The 19400-nt window shown below is 35.6% G+C and overlaps 1 protein-coding gene across 1 annotated transcript in view; it reads right to left on the bottom strand.

The window, feature by feature from the left end:
- Positions 1-18998, bottom strand: part of Nrk (Neurospecific receptor kinase) — a 64599-nt gene extending 45601 nt beyond the window's left edge. Inside the window, exons 1-3 of the mRNA XM_069838353.1 lie at positions 18847-18998; positions 8459-8615; positions 5348-5550 (exon numbers count right to left, since the gene is read on the bottom strand). Of these exons, the coding sequence (XP_069694454.1) occupies positions 5348-5550; positions 8459-8525 (270 nt within the window). The 5' untranslated portion in view covers positions 8526-8615; positions 18847-18998. The remainder of the gene's footprint in view (positions 1-5347; positions 5551-8458; positions 8616-18846) is intronic.
- Between the last annotated feature and the right edge of the window lie 402 nt (positions 18999-19400).

Consider the following 19400-nt stretch of genomic DNA (forward strand, 5'->3'; position numbering starts at 1 on the left):
CTTTTTTTTTTTGTTCCTTATTCAAATTTATTCCTAATACTTTTCGATTGCAGCGATATTTTACTACTTGATTATTATTCCCACAACATGAATTTTACCAGCTTATTTTCTAATGGCTTTCGAAATGGGCTACGTCAGCAGTTGAAACTACAACAATTTCAATAGATTACTCGCTATCTTGTGAATGCGGGCGTGGCATGCGCAGTTGGCTCATTTCGGGGACTTTGATTATTCTGTCGGTCCAGTTTTTTTGCCACTACTCTACAACATCTTACTCCCTATTTTTCGCTTTCTTTTCTGCTGTTTGTCAGATAATATAGATGAAGTGGCAAACTGCAGCCCTCCTTTCGTGTCCCATATTTACACGAGAACACTCAGAATCAAACAGCCGAAAAAAGTGATGGACCTAATGGAAAAACATGGTTGTGCCTACACACGTCCTGTTCAATTTTTCTCTCAATTCTTTTACACAATTAAACAGAGCATGTATGGGGCCCTTAAGGTTAATTTACACGGAGATAGTTTACAGGAGTCAAGTGCTTGGAGCAAGTCGACTTTCCTTCAACTTTCCCCATGTGATATGGTCGAGACAGTCAAGTTGTGACTTGGCGGTCAAGCAGAATTTGAGTTGACGACCCGTCAACTTTTGTGTCCACTTTCCTGTCACGTGACCAACTTGACTCCACCACTTCCCGCATGTGAATGCGAACTTGTAGCAACTTGCAAGTAGAAAGTTTGTAGTTTTAGGCCTATTGTCGAAGTAAATTAATAATTATTAATGAGCGCCCTTAAGTGGAATTCAAACAATATAAAGTCTTTGGAAGTGTATAGAAGTATGAACTTCTATGGAATATACATGACAAGGAATACCTCAATAAAAACAAGTGGGAATTATTATTCCAGAAACTAGTCAGTGAACTCATGGAACAAGGTTTCGAAAACATAGATGTAGAAGTGGTTCGAAAAAAGTTAAAAACCCTTAAAATAGGACTCATTCTGAGATGTTTCCTGTATTCTGCAGGACCTTCTTCAGCTAATTATTTCAACAAGGTATTAGAGGCACTGTGCATATTTCTTCTACGAATCCATTTCTTAACCCATGTTCTCTTTTCCTTTTTTTTTTCAAGAATATTTTATAATTCATACAATAACAAGGCGCCAATTAGCTGCACACATGCTTGAATTTGTGCTCGTGGCATCTTCAGTTTCACCAAACCAAAATGCCAGTTCACTATTGATTTTTATTAACTATAACAGAATACAAGAATTCAAACACCACTGCGAATACAACATTCAGCGCACGCTTTTTTTCAAGCATGGTTTCAAGTTTAATGTCTCCGTGTGATCACAAATATGGTGTCAAGTTTAGAGGCTTCAAGCACTTGACTCCTGTAAACTATCCCCGTGTGACTCAGGTTTTAGGTAGGAAGACAATACATACAAGTATGTCTGCAAACCACGATGGTCTGAAACATTATAACAATAGGAGTTTTGTCAGCTTATCGGCCCTCACAGTGCCTTTCAAATTTAAATTCTGAAGCATTATGCTTAGAAGTCCCATCACAGAATGTGCTGTGTTTCAAGTCCTCATGGGGAAGGAATTCTCTCACGAAATTTCGGCCACTGTATGGGATTGATGCCCACGAGCTTTGTGATGAATTTGGGAAACTACAATTGGTAACAAAACCCCAGTTACAAAAACCAGGTGTAACAGCTGAGGTGTGATACTTAAGTTAACTACACAATACTTCTGTTCTAGTTGGATGAGGCATGTGGAACGTGGTGAGACAAGTAACTGGCTGGTAGACCTTGGCCCTTCATGGGCAGTCACACCACGGATTTTACTCTACGACTGCAAGCCAAAGTTGTAAGCAATGTGTACAATGAAGAGTAATTTATACAATTTTCTTGGAAGTGTATGGAGGCACAGCAGTTAAGATACATTACAATGCATGGCTATGTCAGTCGGTGACATCAGCAGCCTGGTCTCTGTTCATGGAACAGTTAAGTCTAAACAATATTTGCATATTCAGCCATTCCAGTTGTCATGAATGTTACATTTTCACTATTTTCAAACTCTATATATTGAAAATGAAATGACTTTTGTCAACTTTTATTATTAGAATCAATTTAGAAGATAAGTATCATTTTACAGAAGAAAAGTTGTTTGAATAAAATTTATTATTATTGCAGAAAATAAAGAAAAGTTTGCACCACGGATGTTACAAGATTTGTGAACTCACTTCACATCTTACTGACAAAAAATGTAAAACATACGCCTCTGCCTCAAGCAAAGAGAAATTAATTCTCATAGTGTCCATGTGAAAGCTATGCAAATGTCATGGCACCGAATTAGTTCACAAAAACATAATTGGTAAATATTTTATAGCTGTTCAAATGTTACACACATTTTGTCATGGATGTTACAGATGAGTTATTGTCCATTTTTCCAGTTTCAAAGCAACTGTGACATTTCTAAGTCAAAATATTCACTTGAACTGTAAGATTGCTAGTAGTTATTAACCCAATCTACTTAAAATAAATGGCAGAAAGAATATAGTACAGAGTAAAGGTTTCTTGATCCTGGAGCACTGAAATTAACAGCGCATGCTCTCAAAATATTTCTTCAACAATAGCTCCTTGAAAAACATCAGCTGATCTCACTATAGGCCCATTCACAATGAAAATTCAACATAATGTAAGCGTTAACTTAAGAATGTAAACGTTAGTGTAAAATCACATCATTCATGATGGTGTCATAAACATAACCCCAAAGATACTTGGTAACCATGGAAACATAACAACGACGCCATTTCCTCATTATTCTGTCGTATACTTCAGTGCTCCACGATTGTGTACTGTTTGCAAATCACGTAAGCATAAGCATGAAAGTTTGGAGTTCGCAAACTTTCATGTTAACATCTAACAGCAATGTTAATGTCAGTGTTTATGTGAATCATTGTGAATGATCCCATTTGATAACATGGCCGCAAACTTCTGTGTTTATCCATTTTGAATCTTGTGTACACTACTTTTAACACTTGAATATAATTAATTGATTAACTAGCGGACTTACTGGTGTTAATTATGTAAGATTTGTGCGGCTTACAGCTGTTTCAGTGCTTCACGCACCATCCTCAGAGCCTACTGATGATGGTGCGTGAAGCACTGAAACATATGTAAGCCGCACAAATCTTACATAATTAACACGAGTAAGTCCGCTAGTTAATCAATTAATTCTGTGTTTATGTTACGGTTATGTTTAATTTTCGTCCCGCGCCGTGGCATCGCGGTCTAAGGCATCCCGCCTAGGACTCGCGTTACGGAATGCGCGCTGGTTCGAGTCCTCATGGGGGAAGAAATTTTCTCATGAAATTTCAGCCAGTGTATGGGACAGGTGCCCACCCAGCATCGTGATGCACTTGGGGAGCTACGATAGGTAGCGAAATCCGGTTGCGAATACCAGCTATAACGGCTGGGGGGATCATCGTGCTAACCACACAATACCTCCATTCTGGCATGTGGGCGTGAGGCCAGCAGCCGGCTGGTCGGTCTAGGCCCTTCACGGGCTGTAGCGCCACGGATTATTATTATGTTTAATTTTCATTGTGAATGGGCCTTATGAGTAAGTGCTGCTAACTTTAGGGAAATAAAAAGTACCCATAACTTAGCCAAGATCATTTACATTCAATGCCCATAAAACTTGTAAATTATCTTCCGTTTGAAAATAAAACATTAGAATATTTAAATTTAGAGCCTTATCTATGTCTTACAATAATAATAAACAAATATTTCTGAAAAAGATTTTTTTCATTGGAACTCCCAGTCTGCCTGGAATGGCTGTATTCTTTCTCATGTCTTCATGCTACAACTTCTTGAAACTGGCCTGCCTCTATCCACCCAGTAGTTTACGTGGAATGGTTCCACATCTACCTGGTAAATACTGTGTTTAATTTCCTGAACACTGTCTTTGGCCGAAGATCTAGTCTCCAAAACTGGACCATATTTAAAGAATACTTTTCAAAATGCATGAAGAAAGTGAGGGAGATAAGTACCACCATGCTATAATAAATTACGCACGTTTGATTTCAAGAAGTAATACAAAGAAAAGATCATTCAGCATGTATTGATGTAAAATAACTTTGTAAAGACGTAGGCTATGAAATAACTACTGTATATTAAAGTTGCAATGCATAAGGAGATTATACACATTTGTATTCGAGAAATATTTTCGTGCAAAACGCACATATCCCTTGCGAGATATTATTTATTTATTTATCCTAGTAGAGATAAGGCCATCAGGCCTTCTCTTCCCCTCTACCAGGGGATTACAACTACAATATTAAGAATACAATTACAATTAATATTAAATTTACAAATACAATAAAGTTCAAAGTACTAAAAGATTAACTGATTAATAAAAGCTAGACAGTTTATTGTAAAAGTTAAGAAGAGAGAAACATTTCTTTTATTGATTAAGTAAAAATTAAACCTACTCTACGCAGTAAGAAAATGCTTAATAAGCTTGCTTTGCTACTAAATTCCGACAGTCTCTGATGTCACTGGGTAGGTTATTCCACAAGCGCGAGAGCGAGATTGTGTATGATGATGAATACGATGAAGTCTTATGTGTTGGTATGGCTAGTATGCGGCTATTTTGTGTGCGTGTGAAGAGATTATGATATGATGACAGGTAACTGAAACGGGAGGCAAGATAGGTAGGTGTAGAAGTGTGAAGGACTTGGAAAAGGAGAACAAGAGAATGAAAATTTCTATATTCGTTAAGCCACAGCCAGTTTAGAGTTTGGAATGATGGGGTAATGTGGTCAGCGCGACGGACATCGCAGATGAAGCAAACACAAGAATTACGAACACGTAATTTTTGCAACTGGTTGACATTGAGGTCAGTCAGTAGAAAATCGCAATAATCGAAGTGAGACATTACTAGTGTTTCCACTAGTATTTTCTTGAGTGATAGCAGAAGGAATTTTCGAATGCTGTTTAAGGAATGTAGTATGGAAAGCACTTTTTTGGTAATATGGGTTACTTGGTTATTGCAGTTTAAATGCGTATCAAAGTAAACTCCAAGGTTTTTAACACAGGAAGCAAAAAGGATTATTGTGTCGTTTAACTTGACTGGAAGAGCAGGAGTAATATTGCATAATAGACGATGTCCCACTAGGATTGCTTGTGATTTTCTTGCATTGAGAGTCAAATCAAACTTTCTGGCCCATGCAGATACAGATTCAAGGTCCTCGTTAAGATATTAGTGGGATAACTCATTCTCTTTCACTGAATCAGACAATTAATTAAGAAATAAGCTTTCAATAATTCATGGAGATAATACCTCAGCAGCACTGCGACAAGGCTCTTTCAATCCCACTATCATCTCCTTCCACAGTCCTGCTGTGATTTTCTCATTCAGCCAGCCACCAGTATTGTCATGCGAAATGTTAAACCACACCAATCCTGTTCCATTTAGGTAATGTTTACACACTTTACCATTATATGGAGCGCAGTAGCCAGTGGGTGGCAGCTGTCCAGTCTCACCTGCATCATAAATGAGACCATGTATGAGATAAAATAAGAGAATGATTAAAAGACCCTTTAACCACAGTCTAGTATATACAATAATTCAGTACTCAAATATAGTATTAATATACAAATTGAATGTGTAGTGTATCATACGTGATATTATGTTTAATTATAATGTATAATTGCGAATATAGGAATATAAGTTATATATAGTAAACATAATCTATAATTTCCATATGACATAACATATATATGTAATGGCAGGGCATTGGAGACCAATAAAATTAGACAGAAAGGGGCAACTGGTACAGTAAACATAACCTAGATTTAGATTTAGATTTATTGATACTAGTTCACAAAAGTACAAACTTAATAATTTAAAAAATGATCTATATGCAAAAGTAGTTATACATAATAAATATACAATTTCCTAAACTAATTAATTTATCGCAAATCTCAGTAATTAATTGTTCAAACTTGCACTTACATCTAGTTTTAGTGCATGTTTAAACCAATCGTGATAACTATTAAAACTTTAAAACTTATTTATCTGCTCCTTTTCACAATTTTCTACCATGAACATTTATAAATTAATTTTCTTCTTTCTTTTTTACTTTAACATCTAAATTTATTCTATAACTTACATATTTATGTTTAATTATAGGTTCACTTATGCCTATTAACTAATTCTTCCATGTCATCAAACTGCATCCAGGTTAGCAGTTGTTGACATATAGCCAGCACTAGGGGCGGCTTTCGAAGAGGGGCTGCGGAGCTGCAGCACCCCCAGACATTTGTGGCTCTTGTCTCGTTTTATGTTGTGAAAAACATTTATTATACAATCTCTATTTAGCGGCTCGAATTTTTTTAATTTTTCGCTCTCAATGACATCACGCAATCGTTAGTGAAGTCACTTCCTCCCCTGGTGCTGTCAGAGCAAAACCAGAGACAAGGACTATGGGTGAAGCCACTTCCACCCCTGGAGCTGCCAGTCTCGTCTCGGATGCTTTGCGCGTTAGTTTTACCCCTCCCCCTGCTATCCCTGGCCATGAATCCAGAGTTTACTGGCGCTGCAAAATTTGCAGCAGCTTGTCAGTAGCGCGCAGTTTTAAATACATTTTCTTTAATGTTGTGAGTATAACAAGTGCAACAATGTTTAATTCTGTACAATATTTACAGTCTAATCAGTTCAGTACCTTAACAATTCAGGAGAAATGTGAAATTAAGTGCCCATCAGTTGAATGTCGTAATGGAAAGAGCCGCTAAACAAAATAGCCTACAAAGCTCGCATATTTTTTGCTAATTTATCCAGTATCCCTGCTTTCTTCTCTCGATCTGTATTAGATTAATGTGTTTCAAAGACAATTCCATCAGCTGGGGCAACAAGATGGATTTAAAATAAGAACAGTAAATGTTGTTCATGAGAAGGAGCCATTTCTAGAATGTTTTCAAGCCATAATGGAATCTGAAACATCTAACATCAGAATAAATGAGGCAAGCGCCCTGGTGCATACACTTGAAGATCCTGAATTCAATTTCTGGCTCAGTTTTTTTCATTTATTGATGTATCATGTATATATATTATACAACCAACTACAACATCGCCAGTTAGATATTTCTAAGGTTCAAATTTGCATATAAAAAATTAAATTATGGTTTATTTAACGACACTCACAACAGCAGGGGTTATATCAGCGTCGCTGGTGTGCCGGAATTTTGTCCACAGGATTCTTTTAAATGCCAGTAAATCTACTGACAAGGGCCTGTCTCATTTAAACACAACTTAAAGATAAGGCGCATGGAACTAATCTTTAAATAAAGTAAGTTGTGAGGTCCACATTACATGGTTGTAAATGTTGACATCAAATATAGGTAAAAAAATAATATAAAAAATAAAGTTGCTTGGTTTATTTTTGAATGCAGCCCCCCTTAATTCAATACCCACGAGCCGCCACTGGCCAGCACACTACAATAGCTGAATCGGTATTTTTCAGTGAGTACAGTAGGTCAGTCTAAATTCCTGCTACATGCTTGTCAGCAAGTTATTTGCTTATTTATACATCTTGCAGCATTAAACATAACCTATAATTTCAACATATCTAAATATCCGTGCGGTACAACTGAAAATTATTGAATTGTGCATAAGTGAATGTACAAGAATACAATACAAACAACGTAATTTCCACACCAAAAATAATATTACATCTTAACTCGCAAGTGAATTATGTCTCATAATCATTGTTTTAAATGTTATTAATGCAATTACACATTTTAGAGAAATATATGTTACTCTTTACGCATTATATTAATTTATATGGTTGAAATGCCGCACTTCGTGATCGGGGTTAAGCGAGTTATATGGTTTGCCTTACGCCCTGTATTAGATCACGATGGCAGTGGCACAATCTATTATTCCTAGTACTCACAGCACTCCAAGCGGCTAGCAACTATCGCGAGAAATGCAAAAAATCATCCCAAATTTCGTGACTATATATACTAGACTGTGCTTTAACCCTTCAGTACTAGCATCATAATTTGTGACACCAGTACTCGTGTGGATTAGCACCTGTTTTGAAATTATTAACATGGTGGAAGGAAAAAAAAAATAACTTTTTTTATCTGCCCCCATGAGAATGTTTGCTTGTCAGAGCTCATTTGTAAACTACAATTTTATAAGCCTTCTCAAAGATCGACTCCTAATCCATTTGATGGCGTCAGTGAACTACTGTATTTTGATCTACAACTGGGCACAGAATTTTGTACCTAAACTTCAGATACAGTTACATATTTTTAAATTTCAATGTAATTAAGTCAATGTGCAACAATATTAATTTTAGAGTTAACACTTGGTTACAAATCTGCCAACTTGCTATTCTGCTGCACAAAGTATTAACTAAAACTAACTCCACAGTCTCACACGCACCTGTCTGAGCCATGATATGCGTCACCATCACCGCACTGCAGAGGAAGTACCACAGGATCAGAGCCATGTCTGACCACAAACATGTGCGTCAGTTTCAGGCTCATTGCACACAACCCCGCGCTGAAAATGCACAGTCCCAGTAAGTCATACCCAACACCTGAAATTAAATATTTTTCCTTTGATATCCTTCAGGAATTAAGTACTTTCCTTAGCTAATTATTATAGAAATGACATTATCAAATTTTATTCTGAAAATGTTTTGAGATCTCCAGAGGGTTTATAAACCAAGGAATTTAAATAAAGTGAATAGAAGTAGGAGAAAAGTAAAATAAAAATAAAGCAAGATGTATAGTCTAATAATGCACATAGTAAAATGAGTGAAGTTAACATTGTATAAATTACGAAATAAAGTAAATTAAAGAAATGAAATAAAAAAAGTGATAAAATACAAAGAGACAGAAAAGATATGGTAAAATTAAGCAAATAAAAAGAGAAAAGCATAAAATATAATGAAATAAAACACAATATTAGGTACAAATTCAAGTAAATATCATAGTACAGAGAGTTCCTATGCAGAACAGTTCCAGGTAGTTCCATCAGCTTAATGACCATAGTGTCGAACGCATGTACCAAGGAAGCAGGGGCGGTCATTCAGGTGAAGTACTACTTCACCTATTTATGTGTAAAACGCAATTTTATCTCGTATTAATAATTAATTCTAGTTAATACCAGTATCGTATTTCTAAAATAAGTTTTTTCAGTCGTTCTGAACAGTGTTTAGTTGTATAAATAGTACCTGTAACCGTCTGCTGAATAGAATAATGTCAACTGTTACGAGCGCCGAGTGGTGTCTATTGGAACTTACAATACTGTAGAGGTGAAATTATTTGGGCTCCCATTCTCATACAGCACTTGGTTTCCATGGTAACGTGACATCACGCACTAAAGAAAGATTGTATGAGTGAAGTGCGTTTCTGAGTCTTTCAGTTACGGAGAACTGTCAGACTTGTAGGAAGAGTAACCAGTTTGCAGATCTAACAGTACTAATAATAGAGAAGGGTGAAGATGGTCTCCAAGGCCAGGGGCTATTGTTCAAGGGCTGTGAAATTTTACAGTATGTACTACCTGACTCGAGAATAGTTTTCTCATTCTCTGTGTCTTAGCAGCCACCCCTGCAGTGGTAAATTAGCTGGCTCTATGTTATTTTATCAGGAATACACCCCACATACATTCGCAAAGTTTAAAAGTTGTTTTCCGCGGCGTGTATGATTTTTTCTCATGAGGTCGCCAGTTTTGTTCAAGCTCTTGTATTTGAAAGTTTAACGCGCGCGTAAATGTACACATGTAGTTTAATACTGTGTACGTATATATTAACTTATTTAATGTATTTAAAGTATATTAGTGATAAGTGTATATTGTGTATTAATCCTACATCTAAGTATATATTATATGTTTAATCACTATAGCTATTATACAAATACGAGTAATTAGGTACCAGCAAATAGAAAATGTTGATAAATGAGTGCGAAATATTATTCCGAAAATGACACAGTTTGTAATTTATTAGAAATGTCGTTTTATAGACTTAAATATGAGGATAAAAGATGTTTTAAATTCTTGACGATCTACAGTTCCATTTTTGTTCTTTGTTTTAAAAAGTGCTAAGAAAATAGAGAAGTTGTATAAAATAACTTTAAAAATTCTTCCGATGAAAGATGCTTTTCTGTTTGAAAATATTGAAAATTTCACTCGGAATGCTACATCACAGGAGAGACTTTCATCATTAGCCCCATAGCTTTGCATAGAGATATACTGTCCACCCTCAGTTAAACTCAGACATTTTATGAAGACATCATCGATTGTTTGCTGCTTTAAAAGATGGGAGGATTGACTTTGTATGCAAGAAATTGGGTGAGTCCTGAATAAATTAGTTTTCCTGTTTGCATGTGTACTAAAACTATTAAAATTGTACGTAGTTTAAGAATAGTAGGCCTACTCGTTATATTGGTAAAACTGTTCATGCATTTGTTTATGTGAACAGCACTTCACCTACTTTCTTGACGGCGAGCTGCTACTGCAAGGAAGCTAAGAGATAAGGGGTGAAGTGTGATCTGTCTGCATATGACAGTGTACACTGACTTGTCCGTACCCCGGAGTACAACCACTCGACACCCGCAAACAGATCTTATAGGTAGAGGGTGGAGTGGGATCGGTCTGATATGAACTCTCAGTAAATAATACTGGAACAAAAAGAAAGATCAAGGTTTCTCAAACTATAAAGTGAATATCAATTTATCGGACTCATTTTGGAAAATAGAGATTAAATAATCAATAAAAATATAGAGTTGTCCATTTTGTTAAGGGACAGGTACTTCGAAGTTAATTCGCTTAACACAATACAATTTAAAGTCAGCAATGGAGCTGTCAAAACGAACATTTATTACACTTATAGTTCCAGAATGCTAAAAAAATTACTTCTTGGTTTCTCCAAGATCTAAAGGTCGGCACAGTAAGCACAGTAAGATAGTGAAGATGTATGTTTGCATGGCTCACAAAGCAGTAATGCTAGTCATTGAACTGAAAAATTGAAATTAACTGCAGAGTGTCCAGTCAAGAGTGCATAGTTCACAGACAGAAAGTTACGCAGAACACTGTCCGTTACAAATTAGGGTACAATGTAAAATTTAACAGAAGATAGGAGTACAAAAATGTTTTGTTGGAGAGGGATTCTGATGGAATTCTGCCTTTGAGAATTAAGAATACAACATCCTGCATATTTTATAACTATGATCTTGTAGGCACATTGACAGACCCGAGGTCATAGGACATTAGCTTAAGTGGAGAAAAAAAGACTAGGCTAGGTATCAACGACATAACCATAAAAGACAGTTCGGTTCTTGCTGCATCCCAGTTAGTTGAACAGTGGTCTTCAACTCTCAACTAATGGACCATATGCCTGTCAACAGTATTAATATTTTATATAACAATGCTTTCAACTGCAGCAATTCAACATCCTTTCCAACTTTAGGCCTCAAAATCCATTGTCCTTGGCAAGCCTTGAAGTACCGTATTTTCTGGAATATCCTGCGCACTTTTTTTCCGAAATAGACAAGTAAACAGTACGGGTGCACAGCTTATTCGAAATGAAGTTGGTAACATTGCCCAATTTTTCTCCTCTGCAACTCCTAAGGTTAGGTTAGTAGGTTATTTTACAATGCTTTATCAACATCTTAGGTTATTTAGCGTCTGAATGAGATGAAGGTGATAATGCCGGTGAAATGAATCCGAGGTCCAGCACCGAAAGTTACCCAGCATTTGCTCATATTGGGCTGAGGGAAAACCCCGGAAAAAACCTCAACCAGGTAACTTGTCACGACCGGGAATCGAACCCGGGCCACCTGGTTTCGCGGCCAGACGCGCTAACCGTTACTCCACAGGTGTGGACAACTCCTAAGGTGTTGGCACACATCATTACCTTCCTGCACGGATATTTTAGCAGTACATTCGTCAGAATCAAGTTCAAGTGTTATAAGTGTACAGTTTGTATGTCTTAAATTTTCAATTCCTAACCAACGGTATGAGATTGTGATCCTTTACTTGCAGCGAATTTGAATTATCAAAGATGGAGAGGAACATGGAAATCGTGAAGCATGATATTAATGTTATAGGATATCATGTAAACAGTCAAATAAGCAAGACAAGTGACATGTGTGCAGTGTGTGCGCATAGGATGGGTTTGAAATGTACCCTGTTCCAGGATAAAATGTATTTATTGTTAACTGAACTTTAATTGTGTTTAACTGGTTTTAATTTGTCGAGAATATATTTGTTGAAATTTTATATATATATATATATATATATATATATATATATATATATATATATATATATATATATATAATTATGGTTTATTTAACGACGCTCGCAACTGCAGAGGTTATATCAGCATCGCTGGTGTGCCGGAATTTTGTCCCGCAGGAGTTCTTTTAACATGCCAGTAGATGTACTGACATGAGCCTGTCACATTTAAACAGACTTAAATGCCATCGACCTGGACCAGAATCGAACCCGCAACCTCAAGCATATAAGGCCAGAGCTATACCAACTACATTATCGAGGCCAACTTATATATATATATATATATATATATATATATATATGTTACCATAAATGTACGAAGACCTGTAAAGCTTAGAATTTACAGGTATAACCTAACATTTACCATTATAGTGCGGTAAAACCCCAAAATATCTTATTAGATTCATACATTTTGAACTTTTACCAAGAAATGTTGGTAAATCTCAGGATTTACCGATGTGAGCTGGTAAAAGCTAGATCGAAGAATCCAGAACAAAAAATCCTGCCTCCGTTGTACAGGTTCAGAAATAAATGCAGGATTGATAAAGTGAAGCGGTTCTGAGAGGCTGCCAAAGGAAGTCTTGAAATGCAAATGAAGAAAATGAAAGCAGCCACTTGTAACAAAATTCCAAAACTTTCAGTTAGACATAATTTGAGAATTAAAGTATCGGATATAGACCGGGCAAAAATTGATGCAAAATCAATAATAGCAGTGGTCATAAAAATTCAAGATGACGAGTTTTATAAACTTGGTACCAAAGTTGGCAAACTGAAGTCATTGTACACTAAGAACCAATTTACATTGTGCAAAGAAAATTTTATCATCGAAGAAGTAAGAAAAGAAGAAATTAGCATACGGGAAGTGGTTGGCAAACTATCTTCCGTTGGAGGACAAGGGTTCAAAAAGTGTAATTGTTTAAAAAAAGTGTTAAACAAAAAAATGTTTGTATAAATCATCTTCCATGTTGTGTATTTCTAAATGTCATAACAGCCAACCTTGTAACAAGAATTAACATTCATAATGTTTGTTTTATTTTATTTGTGGACCTGGACTGTTTGAGGGAATATAAAGGCTTTGTTAATTTTTGTACGGAATACTATAACAAGACAGTAGTTAAAACTATAATATTTTTCACTATTTTTAATACGGAATATTGTTTATTATAATCACATGGGAATGTAAAAATATTTAAATAACTTCAATTTAAAATAGTTATAAATTATTTCAGTCATTGCTGAGGTATTTTTATTTATGTTTTTAAATAAGCCCTAAAACAATAAAAAGATGAATCGGAAATGGATATGTAAAAGTTCAAAAAGAATGGCAAATCTTAGTAAAGATTTGGTGTTTTACAGCACCATAATGGTAAATGTTAGGTTATACCTGTAAATTCTAAGATTTACCGGTCTTCATACATTTACAGTAAAATATATATATATATATATATATATATATATATATATATATATATATATATTACTTTTTGGGCCTTTCAAAAGTGGGGTGCACTACTTACTCGAGGGTGCAGGATAATCGAGAAAATACCGTATATATACGGAAGGTCATTAGTGTGTACCTATTTTCAACTGTGAATGAGTGGAGAGAGAGTTCCAATTTCATGAATATATCCATTACAGAGAGGTAAATACTACCCAAGTAATATGCTATCTCTGCCCATATTGGTGTGCGTCTGTTTAAAGTAGTTAACTTCTTTTTCTTCAGGTCTTACTACTTTTTAAAATAGCTGCGCATATATTAGCAGTATTATCGACAGGCTTTCTTCAATGGGACTGTCCCATCAGTATTTGTCCATCATGGGTTAATTTTTTTGCAGATCACTAAGACAAAAAATGAAAATGAATGGCAAAGACGTTGATTTAGCCTATGACAGGCCAATATTTTGTGTTAATGATGCAAAACTCTCAATAATCCTGTACAATGACGTGGCCCGTTGGACTTTCAACATGTTGAAAGTACTGGTGAGCATATTGTATGTGAGAAATATGAATCACAGAAAAAACAAAGGTTGTTCTTTGTGTAACTAGTCACATGTTACTAAACAAAACAAAAATACAAAACACGTTCAGGTTGGAGTAAACATTGGCTGGAATGAAGAAAACTTTGTCACTTGCCTTTGTTTCAATAATAGAAAGAAAATGAACTGACAGCACACAAATTAACTAAACAAAATACTCAGATGCGAGAATGTATCGCACTTTATTGAGTGTCTCATTGCAACACTGTGATTTTTTTTTATTTCTGGGTAACTTATTTTGCAAATATTACTAACTGCTCATTTGTCTGTGTTTTTTTTATTTTTATTTCAATACTCTTTTGATTTCATCTTTCAAAGGCATGGAAAGGTTTCACACAGTTTTATGCTCCATAAGAAACTCTTCTGATAAGAAACGATATCCATTTTCAACGATACACTTTCCCGCCAATACAAACCTGTTTCCAATATTGCTATGTCAAGGGACACTTGCAGTGCGAGTCAAAGTCTGTTACAGACTGGCAAGCTTGGACTGTGAAGTGCAAAGCCCGCATGTGAGTCACAAATTAACCAAAAGTAATACTGGCAGATAAAATTCTGCCACATCCAAAGACTGTCAGTAATACTGCCAATATATGGACAGCTATTGGCCTTATCAACAAATTTTCTCCATTCCCTCCTATCCTGGGCTATTGTCAAATTTTTAACCTTTAAGCTCTTTAAGGATTTTTAATCACATTATCTCTCCATACAAGTTCGGGTTTTCCATGTGCTTTTCTTAATAATAGATTCCAATTATGAATTTCCTTAACTAACTTTCTATCTGTCATTCTGTTAATATGACCAAACCACCCTAACAACTCAAGGCCAAGAAGATCAGCAAATGCCACATTCATAATAGCTATTGGCCACAACTGTCTCACCCTACATCTCACCGAATAAAATTTTGGTAATTATGTACTAAGCATGGGCCAGACCATCTTCCTGCAACACACATAACCAAATATATAGGCCTACTTACTTACTTACTTATGGCTTTTAGAGAACCTGGAGGTTCATTGCTGCCCTCACATAAGCTGACCATCAGTCCCTATCCTGAGCAAGATTAATCCAGTCTTTACTATCAGATCCCACCTCCTTCAAATCCATTTTCATATTAAACTCCCATCTACACCTCAGCACCCCCAAAGGTCTTTTCCCTCTGGCCTACCAACTAATACTCTATATGCAATGCAAATCTAGCTTTCAGGTAAAGCTCCCTGTAAAGCAGACTTGAATAATTTCAAGGGGAAGATTGTTCCGGGGCCAGGTATCGATCCTATGAATTTTGGCTGAGCGCGCACCAAGGAACTTCATCCGACACCATCCCAATTTTTCCCTTTATATCCACATACCTCGAGTGGGCTGACAAGATGCCAGAAACCCACATCAAGTGCACACAAACTTGAAATTGTGGTTCTTAATTATGTCAGGTGAAGAATACAATGCATGTAGTTCTGTGTTGTGTAACTTTCTCCATTCTCCTGCAACTTCATCCCTCTTAGCCTCAAATATTTTCCTAAGCATCTTATTCTCAAACACCCGTAGCCTCTGTTCCTCTCTCAAAGTGACAGTCCAAGTTCCACAACCATACAGAACAACTGGTAATATAACTGTTTTATAAATCTACATGTAGATTAATTAAATCTGCAATGTTTACTTATGTTTACTCCACACCTGTGGAGTAACAGTCAGCGCGTCTGGCCGCGAAACCAGGTGGCCCGGGTTCGAATCCTGGTCGGGGCAAGTTACCTGGTTGAGGTATTCTCCAGGGTTTTCCCTCAACCCAATACGAGCAAATGCTGGGTAATTTTCGGTGTTGGACCCTGGACTCATTTCACTGGCATTATCACCTTCATATCATTCAGACGCTAAATAACCTCAGATGTTGATACAGCGTCGTAAAATAACCCAATTAAAAAAACTTATGATTGACATATTGTCAGTCTATATAAATTATGTTTTATTTAACGACGCTTGCAACTGCCGAGGTTATATCAGTGTTGGCAGTGTGTCGGAATTTTGTCCTGCAGGAGTTCTTTTACTGACATGAGCTTGACGCATTTAAGCACACTTAAATGCCATCGACCTGGGCCGGGATCGAACCTGCAACCTCGGGCACAGAAGGCCAGGACTCTACCAACTGTGCCATCCAAATCGAATTTGTCAGTCTTTTTACACTCTAATGGGGAAGTTGGTCTCCTGACTCCTATTGCAGGAAGACAGCAGTCCAGCCAAAGCTCACTACATAGGCCAATTACTGTTTCTCTTCTTGAACCTGCTTTTTATGCAACAGTAAAGACGAATGAAAAACATTTATCAACCTGCCCTGCCATCTTCAATGATAACTGCATTGTTTCTAAATACTGGAAGGCTCGAGTAATAATGGTTTCATCACAAACTGGAATGCATTGAAAAACAACAATTAACATTTTACGAAATTGCCTATTCTTTGGAGTGGAAAATTTTTAAGTTGTCCGTAATTGGAGATATCAAAAACAGAGTTTTCACTGTAATTAAATCTGACAATACTGCACTCCAAATCATAGGTATACACAACATACTGATTTCAACTTACCGATAGATTACATTAGGATAGGAAAATTTCGGTTAGATTATAAATATGACTTTTTTTATTAACTGCGTGTTTATTTTCACTGCTATGTATACACCTACACTGACATAGTGATCAATATTTCACGAGCATATCATAGAAGAAAAAATTAATTGGTACCTAATTTTCAATATTTCCTGCCTCTCCACATGAAATGTTCCTAAACAGTGGTGTACACACAATTTTAAAAAATCCACGGTCAAAACAAAAACATGTCAATGTACCTGTAGTGATACCCATATTCCAAAGAGAGGTTTTATGTGCCACACCTAATTATGAATTCCCATTTTCTTTGTAAAAAAGATGAATATATTAAATTATACTGTTATTACAATATATTGAATTATTTCTGGCCACTCTAATTTAATGTTTAGTTGTCAACTGTAGGCTATTCATGATTACTAAATTCTGTGTAGCTTAGCGAATATTGTGGGGGGAGGGAAGAGGGAAAGTTATCAATCTGAGAAATAAACTGTTTCCTACGTACTTTAACAAGGTTTTTTTTTATCAAATTACAAATTTGGAAAAAGAAATATGAGCCTATCAGTTATCCTACCTATAACTGTTGTAACTAAATATATGACAGCGCCTATAAAAATAATATTTTGTCAGGAAAATTTCTATCTTTAATCCAAAAATAATTTAAAATTTAGGCCTAAAGCACAAACACCCCATTGAAATATGCATAACAGTTTGAAAACGTTTCAGATATCACACTGTTATTTACATTTCGGGACTACATTTCTAGACATCAACTGGAAATATTATGTTACACAGAGTTGCATTAATATTTAAAGCAATACTAAAAATAAGGTTTGATACATTATTTGTTGAATGAATTGAAATATAAGTATATTCTGAATATCAGTATTAATATACAGTAGGTTTCTATCCTGTGGCGGGAAATGTAGAGAATATGGGCTGGAGAATTCATTTTATGTAGCTTACATCGAAATTAATATTTTCAGAGTTAAAGTTAGACCAATTTCCAAATTTATTTGTAAAAATAATGTACCTCGTAGTTATTTCAAAACCAAACCTAAAATTAATTGCAGACAAGGCAACAATATTACTAAAAAGACATAATTTGATAGGTGCAATCCATGTTCTAAAATTTTCCCACTAAATGTAAGAAACATTTTGAAGTTGTTTGAACAGTAACGTATCTTATAATGAATTTCATATCCTAACCTAAAACTAAATCAGCTGAGGCATATTATGCTTGTATATCGGAGCTAAACCATGACTATCCCGTCTGATTTTATTTTACAAAACACCACTTATGAATTGTACAGTATACTCTTCTCCATCCCCATCCGACAGCAAAACAATACTCATCAGCATTATGCTTATACAGCAGATTTCAATGGGCATTATAAACCGGTGTTGATTTACGTAAAACAATTACCGTACCAGTTGATAATTATTTAACAATGTGTTACCGGTATATGCATATTTATTTTACCATAACCTACAGAGTTTGCATTATCTAATCCTAACCTCTTTCTTTACGTCGAAAGGTTGCTATTGTTAAAAAAAAAACTAAATTTAAGTGTGATAAATACAAACCAGTTATAAAACATAACTATAAAATATGAAAATCGGTACTACACAACCGTGAAAACAGAAACATAAATGCGAAACTGACGTGGACGTGCATATTTACTTAACCATAAACTGAAACAAATTTATATCCCTTAGGGTGTTAACATTAATGTGCAATTACGTAAAATCACAGCGCTTTCATTCAAGTTTCTGCAACACTTCTTGACGTAAAAACCTATATGTTGCACATCATTCAATAAACATTACACTGGCATTTAACGACAAAACAAGACATGAATTAAACTCATTTGTAACTCTACTGAAAGTACCGCACTTACACGAGTAACTTTATATTCGCTAGAAAATAACATATGAAACTACAGAATCGAAATAACACAATGTAGCATTATTCATTATTCATATCACCGAATATAAAAAAAAGGAATAGACATATAGTGTTCTTGTTGTCAGTACTCATATGGCGGCATTGGTCAACAATAATTATAGTACAGAAACGGCCGTGAGATGACGCTGCGATGAGTGGAGATTACGAGATGTTTTCTCCAGAGTGCGCTAAATTAGTGGTAAAACAGTGGGTTTACTTACCGACAGTGCCGTCAGAACGACAATCCTTCCTTCCTTCCTTCCTTCCTTCCTTCCTAGCTAGAAAAATTCTATGTAGGCCTACCTACACTAATCATTAATATTTTTAAAGGCTTTAAGTTTATTTTAAACTTTTATCCTTTAAAGCTATAAATAAACATTAAATTTCTTTAAGCCTTAGTAATTATTACTTACTCCTTCAATTAAGCAACCAAAACTCTACATCCAAATCTGTACCCTTCATATGGCCTTACTTCTTTCAATCACCAAAATATATTTTGCGATGTTT

Source organism: Periplaneta americana, chromosome 10 (assembly GCF_040183065.1).
Source record: "Periplaneta americana isolate PAMFEO1 chromosome 10, P.americana_PAMFEO1_priV1, whole genome shotgun sequence".
NCBI lineage: Eukaryota > Metazoa > Arthropoda > Insecta > Blattodea > Blattidae > Periplaneta > Periplaneta americana.